At 39.3% G+C, this 13362-nt stretch overlaps 1 protein-coding gene across 1 annotated transcript in view; it reads left to right on the forward strand.

Moving 5' to 3' along the window:
- The window catches only part of USH2A (usherin), a 295540-nt gene that overhangs the window by 3778 nt on the left and 278400 nt on the right, over positions 1-13362 (forward strand). Inside the window, exon 2 of the mRNA XM_006094330.1 lies at positions 761-926. Within this exon, the coding sequence (XP_006094392.1) occupies positions 761-926 (166 nt within the window). The remainder of the gene's footprint in view (positions 1-760; positions 927-13362) is intronic.

Raw genomic sequence — 13362 nt, forward strand, 5'->3', positions numbered from 1 at the left:
ACAGAATATTATTTCACTATGTTCTCCAAATATTGGATGATCCTTCATCCAAGGTCAGTGCCTCGGGCTGTGTGGTCAGGGTCAGCCGTCCAGTCATCTTACAGACACCAGCTTTGGCTTCTGGCTGGTGGCCAACAAGGAGGTAAAGACTATAGTGGTCAGTTCTCCATTTCACCGTGGGAATTAAACAGAGCTGTTTAGCCTGGCATCAGCCTATGAACCAGGAGGTCACAGTTCGATTCCTGGTCACGGCACATGCCCGGGGTGCGGGCTTGATCCCCAGTAGCACAAGGCAGCCGATCAATGATTCTCTCTCATCATTGATGTTTCTTTCTCTCTCTCCTTCTTCCTTCCTCTCTGAAATTAATGAAAATATATTAAAAATAAATGGAGCTGTTTAGAGCCCTCTATGGATAGTAAATTTTCTTTACATTAAGAAAAAGAAAAGATGTGCACTGGTGACTCAATACCCAGGATATGATAATGCTGCTGCTTATAAAAGAAATAGCAGAGGAACTAATGAACCCAGCAGCTGAATGTTAGTTTTTGCAGGATGATTTAGCCACTTCTGTTTGCAAAGTGAATGTCTAATAAAGGGTGCTGAGGTTCTGAGGGATATATTATCAGTAAGAACTCTATTTTTTTTAATTGAAATGAGAGGGCTTCTTATTCGGAATAAAGCTTGCTCTGAAAATGTGCGATGCCTTAGCCTGTCTTTTGGACGGATGCTGACCTTTTTTCTCTCCGGTTGCTTCCCAAGGTGTGTTATAGAGAAGATGGCGCACGGGCAGATTGTGTTCAAACTTACAGTATCGGAGAAAGAAACCACGTTTTATTATCGCACAGTAAATGGTTTGCAGCCTCCAATAAAAGTAATGACACTGGGGAGAATTCTTGTGAAGAAATGGATCCATCTGAGTGTGCAGGTGAGTAAAATAAAACATATTTAACATTTGGTTAAACATACCAATCTGTCTTCCTTTCTTTCCTTTCAATGGCATCTTCCCCACAGGATCTGAAGCGGGTTCTTTTTAGCTTTCAAGCATGTGCAAATGACGACTCAAGAGAATCGGTATTTAAATGACCTAATGATGCATCTCTTGATAGACCAGCATTGTCCCCTCAAAATTGCTGGGAAAACTCCCACGGAAGCTTAGGACAATGCTATCTCGAGTAATAATACCCTCATGAAATTTTTGTTGCCTTTGGTTAGTCTATTTTCTCTTGTTCAGAAATGCGTGAGGGCTTTTTTTTTTTGGTGTCTAGAAGTAACGTTAATGGTCGCGGCAGTGTGGAAAGCCCTGCCTGGCTTTCACAGCTGCCTTTTGCAGATAGCATCTGATGATGGGAATAAAATTTGGCTGTTGCATTAAAATGCTGACCTTAGGACTAATGAACTTGACACATAAGACACTCGGAAGGTGTTATATGATTACTTTAGTTGTCAGCCACAGTTTGTATTAACCTTAGAAGCTGCTAAAGGCTGAGAGAACTGTGAGATGTCTGTTAGTGTATGGTTCCCGGAAGAGACAGGGTTTATCCTTTCGTGTCTGCAGGGCACTGGCTGGGCCCGTGCCTCTCATGGCAGAGGTACTGCGTGTGCAGTTCTCAGCATATGTTCCCATCGGGGCATCCGGACAGTGGTCCTTGTGAACCGCATTTGCACCAGGGGGTATATATATCCCCGTTTTTAAAATAAGAATAATATTTGATTTCTTGCATTTTTATCCCACCTAGCAGCAGGGAGCGAGTGGACTTCCTTAGGCCCTTGAGGGTTGTGGTCTGGGTTTTAGAGTCTGTTTCAGCACAGAAATTGTTCTTGGTGATATACGTATACTTTGTACATATCTTTGTTGTGCCTGGTTGTAAATGAAATCATGCCATGTATTTGCATAGCTGTGCATGAAAAGCCTTGGGAAGAATGTTTAAAATAGCAATACAGAGAGGCCACAATGGTTGATTCCTATAGGAAGGTATTGGTGAAGTGATAGTCAGTCAGCATTTTATGCCTTATCTGCTCAGCTTTTAGTTAGGATGTGAGTTTAGCACATGCACTTTTCAGGGAGCCATATTTCTAGGCCACCAGCATTGAAAGGACCTGCAAAGGGGTGGTCATGCCTGATCCCAGGTTAGGACTGTAGAGCAGATGGGTTCAGTTTGTCAGAGCTTTCCTCTCATTGTTCAGTAGTAAGCAGAGAGGGGCCTAATCTGTCCTATATCTCCAAATGGTCCATTCTAGCCACTGACTAGTACCACAGGACTGGGTTATAGTGTGGAAAACGTGCAAATAGAAACTGCCAAACAAGGGGAATCTGCAGAAGATGTCAAATCAATATGTTTTCATACGTTGGTATCAACGATGATAAAAAAATTCTTTTGACTTGCCGTTAAAATGTTGCCTGGTCTGTGAGCCTGTGCCATGTGTTGGCAGCGGCGGTTGATTAAAAGCCATCTAAATGGGAAGGGGACCAGGACCGAGTCCCTCTCCTGGGAGTAAGAGGCTCTTAGAGTGCCTCTTGAGATCAGCATTATCTTCTCAATACACGTCAAATATGAGCCTTTCCGAGTTTAGGCAAAACTTCTTCATAAATCTTTAAATCTTACCCTTCTTTCAAGGAAAGGTTAAAGTACTTGTGATTTAATGAGTCCACTTTATTTCTTAACTGCCTGACTATCAAGAGAAAACTTGTCCTTTCCAATTTGTACACTTCTATTTATTTATTTTTACATGTTTTCCCCCATTCTAAATTTTTTGTTAAAACTATACATCTAAACAGTCATGGACCATGAGAAAACCATGCAGATCAGCCATGTATTCATCTGGTCTTTATTGACAGATTCTGGGGTATCCCAGCATTATGAAAATCTTGATTCATTCAAATAAAAGTGAGAGCGAGCACAATTATTTATTCTTAATGGGAGATCTGCATAGGGTTTCTTTAGTGGACACCAGTTTGAATATTTTGAGGATATTGTGAACTTTATAGTAATTCATTTTATAGACATTGAATAAGGAATGTGCTCATTCCTACAATGTTATAAAAAGAGTAGGACGGATGCAAGATTAGGAGTAGGGAAACCTGAGTTGGGTCCCATACTGTGTAGTCGTAAGAAATTCTCTTGACTCGGTTTCTGTGCTTGTGTAAGAAGGGGATTGGACTGGACGGACTAAACAAGGCTTCCTTGACTTTTACATAAAGACACAAGCGGACTGTGGAGTGAGGCACAGTTTATGGAAGCGTGGAAAGCTGCTGGGCAGGGTGTCTGGGTGTAAGCGACAGCGAGCTCCGCACACAGCCCACACCAGGCTGGTGCTGTTTTCTGCTTTCCCATGCTGTCTGGTATTTACACAGAAACATTGTTTGGAGTAGATTTTATGGCCAAGATATGGGCAAAGGCAGCTTGTAATCGTTTCACCGTAGAACTGCAAAGAATATATTTTCATATGAAATGTAACTCACTGTTGCATTATGATGTAGCATATGCACTTCCTGTTTGATTTGGGGATTAGAGACTTTCACCATCGCTGGGCATGGGCTAGAACACATAATTGATAGTCTGGGTTTAGTCAAATTGTGAATTGTAAGTCTGTAATTAATGTGTATGCATATTTTTACTTATGCTCCAATGTGTCCACAAGTCAATCAATTTATATGGCGTGTGTGTGTGTGTGTGTGTGTGTGTGTGTAAAAGAAAACACATCTTTACTCGTGGAATTGGCTCAGAAACCTGAATTTAACTTACAGAGACTTGATGACATAAAATTAATGGATAGATTTGACCATATACCTTACCTCAGAAAGTTCACTCCATATCAGCTTTCTGTCAGCAAAACCAGAATTCTAATTTTCCAAATTTGGAAAAAGAAATGATTTTTTAAACTAATTAGATCCCTTGGCAAAAAAAAAAAGGTGCCAGGGAGAGCCAGAGATTCTGAGCATTGAAAGTCTAATTTCCTAAACAAAAATGCGGAGGTTACAGTAATGGACCTAACAGCATCGGGAAGACTCCACCTGTTAGAATATGATTAGTTTTTAAATTAATATTCATTCAGAGACTTGAATCTGACGTGATTGCCAATTTAAATTTCACTTTGGGCTTTAATATATTGGTTATTTCAAATGATATCAAGCTGAAATTCGTTATGTCGTATTTTTTGTCCTAAAACTTGAAAAAATCAATTCAATCTTTTTATTATCAAACAGGGAACACTGCTTGCATTGGCTGATATTTTTAAGCCCAGTTTTTGTATTACTTCAGTATATGCTGTCCATATTAAAGAGATCTGTTTTGATTTTCTTTTTTAAAAATGGTTTGAAATACATAAGAGATGATACTTGAGCAGTTTGTTATGTGTTGGTTGAAAAAAGAAAGCAGCTTAGAAGTATATTATATTTAATTGCATATCATTTAAAAGTAAAACCTCAGAGTGTCCTATGAAAGTACTGTTTTCCCCTAAGTAGTTCCACACATTTTATGGGATACATAGCATCAAAGAATCATCAGTATGGTAACCTTATTGTAATTATGCTAAAATGCAGTAAAACAATTACTAAAATTAGAAACTAATAGATCCTGCAAATGTGGAAATAAGAAAGGGTTTAGCAGTGGGTTTGATCACATTCCCTGTGCTATTCTGAAGGCTACTTGATACACTGCCAATTCAAGAGCCACAGATGATTCTAACTACAGTAACATAAAAAAAAAGAGCAGTTCTGATCTGTTACAAAGAAGGCAGAAATGCATGGGTAAATAAAGTTTTGGGGATCAATAGATGAAGCACAGGAGTTTCATAATTGTAGTTCATGAAATATGTTCTTTTGATTTATGTATTCAATCTGAAAAAGGAAAACTATTGATAGTTCTGGAGAAAAAGAAAATGCAATTTAACCAACATTTGTTAGAATAGATAAACCAAGTCTCTCAATTAATCTCTGCAGTATATGCCCAGGTGCACACTTTGTAAAAGTATTTCCATGTCTCTATTGATTGGGGGATCATAAAACGTCCGTGAAGCCTTCAGTGAGCAGTGTGTCCTGGGATTCCCATGGGAACACCACGTCAGCCCCCACCCCGTGAAAAATCCAATCCCTGTCGTCGCATTAATACTGTTCACTGCTTTTAACTCTAACTATGTGTATGTGTCTGTATTTGTAAAACATTGTTAATTTGTGCAAAGCCTTCTGTTTGTACCCTGCCAGCTTAATATCACACAAGTCAGTTGAATAGCTTTAATTATGCACAATAAGTAAAGATCAATAGACTTTAACAACGCTTTTCACAATAATCAGTTAAAAATAATGATGCTAACAGCTGCCATTATCGAGTACTGATTATATGCACTGTATTAAACATCGTAATGCTTAATTTTCAAATGTTAATGATAGTTCTGTGACATTGGCATATATTTTCCCCATTACAGAGATGAGAACAGTGAGCCTCTGGGAGGTTAAATTATCTGCCTAAATTTAGTCTCAAGTTTCTGTGCACAATTCCAGCTGACCTGTAACTGAAAAAAAAAAATACTAAAGTGCCATGAACCTGGGTCACCAAGATTTATCAACAATTCCTTTGCCCTCAATCTCCACCTTTCTCCCACCAGCAAGTCCTTGGATTTCAATTCCTAAGCAGCTCTCGGAGCTGCCCACTTCTCTGCATACCTCCCATGGCCACTGCCCTGCAAGGTGGCCATATCTCAGTGGGGCCCTGAGAGTGACATCAGGACCCTTTAGTTTTGTCCTCATGTAAATTGTTTTTCTTCACTGCAACCAAAATGGTCTTTAGGACAGGTAATCTGCTCAGGTCATACCTTTTCCCTCCTCCGCCTCCCTCCCCATATCCTGTTCCTGCATAAAACCTTTCAATAAGTCCCATGGAAACATTCTAACATGGCCATCAGTGCTCATAAAAGATAGCATCTTCCACCCGGCCAGTGTGGCTCAGTGGTTCCCTGTAGAATAACTACCCAGGCCAGCAAGGCGTGTCCTTTACTGTCTGAGGTTATGGTCAGTACTGCAATTGGCAGGGAGCCTTGCCTTTCGGGGGGCGGGAAGCAAGCAGAGGATTAATTCTCAATTATAAATACAGGCTTGATGCAAGGGCAGCATTGAACTTGGCATCAGCATGTCAGTATTTTAGCTAATTTCCAGGGCCATGAACACATCAGGGGAAAGAGAAATTGTTGACGTTTCATAGGAAACACAGTCTGGAGCGAGGGGAGATGGCACCGTTTGTGCTCTTTTACATGTCGATTCTATTAATCTCGGCAGGTATATCTTCCCGAAGCCACTTGATAATTGAAAAGATGCTTGTGAACCCTCAAGACGTGTCTCTCTCCATGTCACAAGCACCACGGCCTTGGCTTACACCTGACTTGTGAATGGGGGAAGCTAGTCATTATGATGCAGAGGCAGTTGTCTCTATTTGCAGAGCCCCTCGCGAGGAGTTCCTCCTGTTACCATATGTAGTTTGACGTTCATTTGTACCATGTGTAACTGGCTCATGTAGTGATTAAAATAATAAGCAATGCTTGATCATGTTTAAAATAAATACCAAGGATAAATTCTTCTATTAATTAGTGAGAGCTTATCCAAATTAGCATCTGTAATTATGAACTCTTGTTAATTTTTGTTGCAACCTATTGGATATCCTGGGATAAATCATTAACGCTAGTGTAACTGAGCATTAATGATAGCTGGCTTAATTTTTAAGTATAGTGATACCACTCATCCTAATAGCGACACATTTTAGATACTATATCAAACAGCATCATAGAAGATGCACATGGAAATTTAGCATAAATGAAAAGGTGTTAGGTTTGCTTATTGAGCCACATAACAAAACCCAGAATGCGTCCTTCGCAGGCAGAGTTTGATTCAAGCTTTCCTTGTATTCTGACTTAGTTTTGTACGGCTTCCGTTTCCTGAAGTCCCATGACATATCTTTCTTTTGAAAATATTCTCCCAGTCTATAGTTTGTCTTCTTTCTTTTATTTTTTTTGTTAATCCTCATTCAAGGATATTTTTCCATTGATTTTTAGAGAGAGTAGAAAGGAGAGGGAGAGACAAAGAGAGAAACATTGATGAGAGAGAGACACTTATTAGTTACCACCTGCACATGCCCCAACCAGGGCCCAGGAGGATGGAGCCTGCAACCAAGGTATATGCCCTTGACTGGAATGGAACCTGTGACCCTTCAGTCTGCAGGCCAGTGCTCTATCCACTGAGCCAAACTGGCCAGGGCTGTAGCTTATTTTACTTCTCAACACTTTTCCAGATCAGATATTTTCAATTCTCCAAGTCTTGACTCTCCTCCACAGTGGATTTGCTAGTGCTTTTAATTTGCAAAGTTATAAAATTTAGTTTTGATCCATGAATTTTTTGATTACCACTTTCCATATGAAAAAAACACAAAAACATCAAAAACTATTAAGATTGTTTTAACTTCAGAAGTAAGTGAAAAGTCATGTGACCAGTGACCTAAAACCCTGGAAAAGCTAAACCTTAAGATGTTGAATCCTATTTAGTGTGTTCTGAATTCCAGCCCCTAGAACATGCGTTGTCTTAGGTACCTTGCAGAACTCTCATTTAATTCTTATCTTTTTTTTTAATGTATTATTTTAGTATTTTTGGAATTTTTTAAAATTACATTTTCTACTTAAATACTTGCTGGAAAATAATACTTTTTAAAAAAGAGGTAAATAAGGTTGCTAAGGAAATGTTTTCTTACCATATGGAGAAGCCTCTTTTTAATTCAGTATTTTTTGGTGACACAAGCTACCACCAAATAGTAGAGGACCCACAGTGGGCTTAATGGACGATCCTGTGCCACTGTGAGGACTGGCCAGGGTGTCTTCTGTGATTACATGGGAGGAGTTGAAGAGAACCTCATGTTCAGTTCCCTAGTAAACAACTCAAATCCTCTCGCCTAAGGCATTTGGCCTTTGTGAGTATAAAAGACCACAGACACCTACTATGCGCAGAACGTGTTATGAGGCCTTGAGGGCACTGAAGAGAGTGAAGGCAGAGCCTCTGACCTCAAGAAAAGAAACCAGGTTGGATGTTGGGTACAGATTTGAAGGAAATAATTTTTGAATAAAAGGAGAGATTTTTAAAAAAATCACAGACTTTATAGAACCAAAATTTTACAATATGTAGAAAAGAGGAAAAAAGGGAAGACAAACCCTACTGAGCCTCCTTAGTGCATATGTAATTCTGTCTACCACCCTCCTCTTTTTCAAGTTAACATCGCAGGACCATTTATTCCCCGTAGCTTCATAGGTCAAGGTCGGTCTTGAGGGAAGTACTGGAGAGTTGGTGAGAGAAGATGAAGACGGTTGTTAAAGAAGGAACTAGCATGATAATTCAGGATCCTGCTACATTCTGGATTGATTTTCTTTATTGTTGTGTTGTTGTTTTTTTATAAAGTAGAAAGCTTTGTACTTGTCTTTATTTCCTGTAAAGACTTATCCTTAACTATTTACTATCTCTTGGACTACCGCTCTTAAGGGGACAGGCAGTACTTAGGTAACATTTAAAAAATTAACATATCAATGTCAGTCGGTTTCCTACTGAGTCCAGGGTTTTCCAGGTATTATTTTTAGGAATTCCCTGTGCAGAAGGTACCGATGAGACTACTGAGTCACGGGGAGGGTGGGGCTATTTAACAGGTGAGCAGTGTCACAAGCAGATGGGAAGTCAACACATTATTCTTGGCGGAAGATAGGCGCTGACAGAAAAGGAATGACTGGGGATTCTGTTCAGTACAGGATTAAGACCAAGGACGAGAGCACATGGGCACCCCCAGAATCTGCCCAGGAGGTCACAGCGCCTGAGGGAAGACAACTCTAAGCACGTCACTTAACCTCACCACCTTCGTCCTCTTGTTGGTCTAATGCAGTGCTTATGCAGACTCAAGACATGCCAGAAAATATCCGCAAGGCATTGTCTCAAATTGACCCTCTGGATTCCTCCATGCTGCCTGGCTATTATTTATTAAGACGTATCGGGGGCAACTCTCAAATGGTAGGAGAGATAAAAGGCAGACCTGCTAAGTGAGGAAGTGGGGTTGAGCACAATGCCACAGAAACTCACACTAATCCAGGAGGACTCCACCTGCCAATCAAACCCATATTCACTTTTTTTTAAAAAAAAGATTAATAATGGCTTGTTAACTGAGCAAGCTGGCAGATGTTGGGAGGAGAGAGATGCGATCTCAGGGCATCCATGACCAGCTGATGACTGACTGACCAATTTCAAAAGCTGCTATGAAGGATCGTCAAGTCCAGGTCCATGTGTGTTTTGATGATAGTTGCATCTATATTTAAAGCTTCTGTCACTGGAAGCACTCCTGGTGTTGTCAGGCTGTCTAGTGGGCTGGGCGAGCTGCAACTTCTCGCAATTGAATGTCAATAAGACCAGAGCAATTTTGGTTGATTCATAGCCCCAGCTTAAGCATATTCACTCGCACAGATTACATTTGACAGATAGTTACCTTCAGCTGAACTCGGTGGCGAGAAGCTTGGGCGTGCTCTTGACAGTGAGCTCTGAGTTGATGCCTAATGTTTATTTCATATTCTGTTTTTACCTTCCCTAATACGGCATGTGTAAATCTGTATTTAAATATATCCTCAGCTGATGTTTTCTCCAGCCCACTTGTTACCTCTGGACAGACTGCTGTAATGGCTCCATTTCATTGTTTTAAGAAAAATAACTTGCATGCAGTCCAGCTTTAATTTCACCAAACCCAATCAGTGGTGATTAATTTAAAGTGTTTCCTTGATGAGCAGTTGCAACACTATAGCGTGAAATTACTCAAGTGACGGGAGAATTCTTACATCTCTAAAAACTTAGTCTTTAAAATGGGGTGTGTAATTGTGAATAGCGAGAAAGTTTCTCCATGTCTACTTGCCATATCGCTCTTTGTTTATCTTCTGTTGGCATTGAGGTCCCTCTGTTCTCCTCGAACCTTAGGGATAGAATTATCCATTTCAGGAATACTTACCCCTTTAAAATGAATATGGTTTTAAAAACATTCTGAAATGTTTTCATTGAACAATAACATACATATAACCCAATACACTTTAAAAAACAAAACAAAACCCACTGTTGCTGCCCAGCCAGTGTTGCTCAGTGGTTGAGCATTGACCCATGAACCAGGAGGTCATGGTTTGATTCCCACTCAGGGCACATGCCCAGGTTTTGGGCTTAATCCCCAATAGGGGTGTGCAGGGGGCAGCCAATCAATGATTCTCATCATTGATGTTTCTATCTCTCTATCCCTCTCCCTTCCTCTCTCTGAAATCAATAGAAACACATTTTACAAACAAACAAATAAACCGTTGCTGTTTCTGAATATTTAGATTGGGAAAATAATTAAGACTTGGGGTTTTATGTTCAGGAAAAGGTGCACTATGGTGGGAATTCAATCTTATGTTACTAAATTCCGAAATTTTCAGTTATGTTAAATTCATTAAGATTCTGGCTGGGAAATTTAAAGAACATAGAGATCTTATAACCTGAGCCTAAGTTCTGTACAAATAACACTGCAAAGCTCTGGAATCCTTTATTTAACTCGGCGAATAAGAGTTGTGTTTGTATCAGACTCACCCTTCCTTGAAGTAGTGATTTCAAAGCAAACCTGTTCTACTCATGCATTTCCATCTTTTCTAGAATCTGAGACTTTAAGACATCAAACAATTCAAATTATATAGTTTGCATTTCACACAGAAGAAACACTCATGCAAAAGTTGATAAAAATATATTAATTATTTTCTCCACATTTACTGGTATACTTTCTCTGTCTCACTCTTTTCTAAAACTGACAGTCAATTTTTTGTTCTCTTTTACTGACAGCTAGTAAATGTACTGACAGTTGAGAAATAAGATGTAAATGTAAGTCACTATTATTTTGTCCACCTGATACCTGAGCATTAGGTGGAAATGCTTGACTATATTTTAAAATAAAAACGAAATGATTTCCAATGGGTCTGATGGGAAGATATATAGAAAAACTGTTCTCTGTAAATAAAAATGTGTTAGAGGCAATATTTTAGTGCATTTAGAAATATCATACTTTTCTCATTAGGGATGTGACTAGTATTTGCATTGAAGAAAATAGGGCAATTATTTAAGGTGTGCATTTTCTGTTCCATTAGCTATAAATCTTTTCAGCATGAAATTAATGGAGAGTTTATAAATGGAGCAGAGGAAGCAGGTTAAGAACTTACTATCTGATAAAGAATTTTCTCCTGATGAAATATTAGAACGAGGATTTAAATTGTTTTATGCTAATTAGAAAAGTCCTGTTTAGTAAATGTAACTCTTGAAGAAGTGCTAGCTAAGTCGTTGGGTGTGACGAGTTATCTGTTGGTAGAAGTATGTTGGGTTAACCTGGACTAACTCTTTTATCATACAAGGACTAATTCCTTACTTCCATTAAAGAGTGATTTACCATTTCCCTATGTTGTAAGTAACAGCTGAGTTATAAAACATAAGATAAATGGTAGTGTTCATTTATGTATGACTTAAATGGTATTCACAGGATTTTATTTCATTTTTTCCCACCTCAATATTATTTATATATATATATATATATATATATATATATATATATATATATATAGGCACTGGGAGTAGAAGCCTTAGAATTTATTGATTTTAATATGCAATTAAAAACTGATCAATTTCATCAAGAAACTTGCCCTCATTTTACATATAATAGACGCTGAAAAAATGGGGCCATAGTTCCTCTTAATTGTTTTTCTCTGCTTGTGTCTCTACTTCTTACATTTTTACCCTTGTACTGAATCACATATAGCTTTGTGAAAATTTGTCAGAGAAGATTCAAATAGATTTGTGTTTAAGCAGAGTGATTTCACTGTCCCTTTGATTGAAGAATACATTGGGAGGCAAGAAAAGTCCTGCCTGATAAGTTACAAAAGGCAGGCATTCCCTCACAGACAGAGCAGCAGGGGTTTCCCGGGGAGGGGCTTCAGCCAGTGGTGTCAGCTGCGTAGAAGTTGCCGCGGACTGTGGAGCACTATGTAGATAGATTGTAGCTCGGCTTGTCCTCCGTGTCACTCTTTGATTCCTCTCTCTGTTAACATGGCATTTGCATTTCGCTCTGCCTGAGAACCGGCCCGTGCAAATGCCTGGCGACAGGCCGGAAAGCTGCTTTCATGGTGGAAGTGAGGCGTTTTCTTGTTCACTGTGTTCACAGTAAAAATGCATCCTCTGAGTCTTAAGTAACTGGGAATCCCTTTGTGCATTTGCAATTTCCATTTGAAGGCAAAATATTAAAGTACAAAGAAAGAGTGGGGCACTTTTTACATTACAAAACGACAAAAGCAACCAAGTTAGTTGGTTACTGTCAGCAAGAACCAAAAAGCAGCAGAACCAAAAGACCCAACTTTACTGGATTTCCAGTGAAAGATAAAAGCCTTAAGGAGGAGATGCTTAAGTATCACTTAGAGTGGTCACCTGAGAATGAAAAACATTTATAGAAAAATTATGTGATATTTATCTTTCTCTGACTGGCTTATTTCGCCTAGCATAATGCTCTCCAGTTCCATCCATGCTGTTGCAAATGGTAAAAGTTCCTTCCTTTTTACAGCAGCATAGTATTCCAGTGTGTAGATGTACCACAGTTTTCTAATCCACTCATCTGCTGATGGGCATTTAGGCTGTTTCCAAATCTTAGCTATGGTGAATTGTGTTGCTATGAACATAGGGGGTGCATATGTCCTTTCTGATTGGTATTTCTGTTTTCTTGGCATATATTCCTAGAAACTAAGTAAGCCAGTCAGAGAAAGATAAATATCACAGGGTCTCACTCATTTGTGGAATATAATGAACAACATAAACTGATGAACGAAAACAGAACCAGAGTCGTAGAAGCATCGGATAGACTGTCCAACATATGAGGGAAGGTGGGGGATGAGGGGGTAAGAGATCAACCAAAGGACTTGTATGCGTGCATATAAGCATAACCAATGGACACAGACTGGGGGCAGGGGGGTGAGGGCATGTGCTGGGGGTTGGAGGCAGCCAGGGAGAGGTCAATGGGGGAAAAGGGAGACTTATGTAATACATTAAACAATAAAGAAATTAAAAAAAAGAAAAATTATGAGTACTTTGCCGTACACTTATTTCATTGACTTCTCACCTTGGAGTCATACTTTGGGCATCTGTATCATACGTGAAAGTTCGATTGTTTTTTGAAGAGAATAATGGTAATAATTATATTCCCTGAGTTGAATGTATAGAATTGTGTGTGTTTTTTTTTTTACTGTAAACAGCCAGGTAACTGGATCATGCCAGAAGGTAGTTAATTCTGGGCAAAGACTTTCCCCCTTTTCCCATA

Source organism: Myotis lucifugus, unplaced genomic scaffold, assembly GCF_000147115.1.
Source record: "Myotis lucifugus unplaced genomic scaffold, Myoluc2.0 scaffold_133, whole genome shotgun sequence".
NCBI lineage: Eukaryota > Metazoa > Chordata > Mammalia > Chiroptera > Vespertilionidae > Myotis > Myotis lucifugus.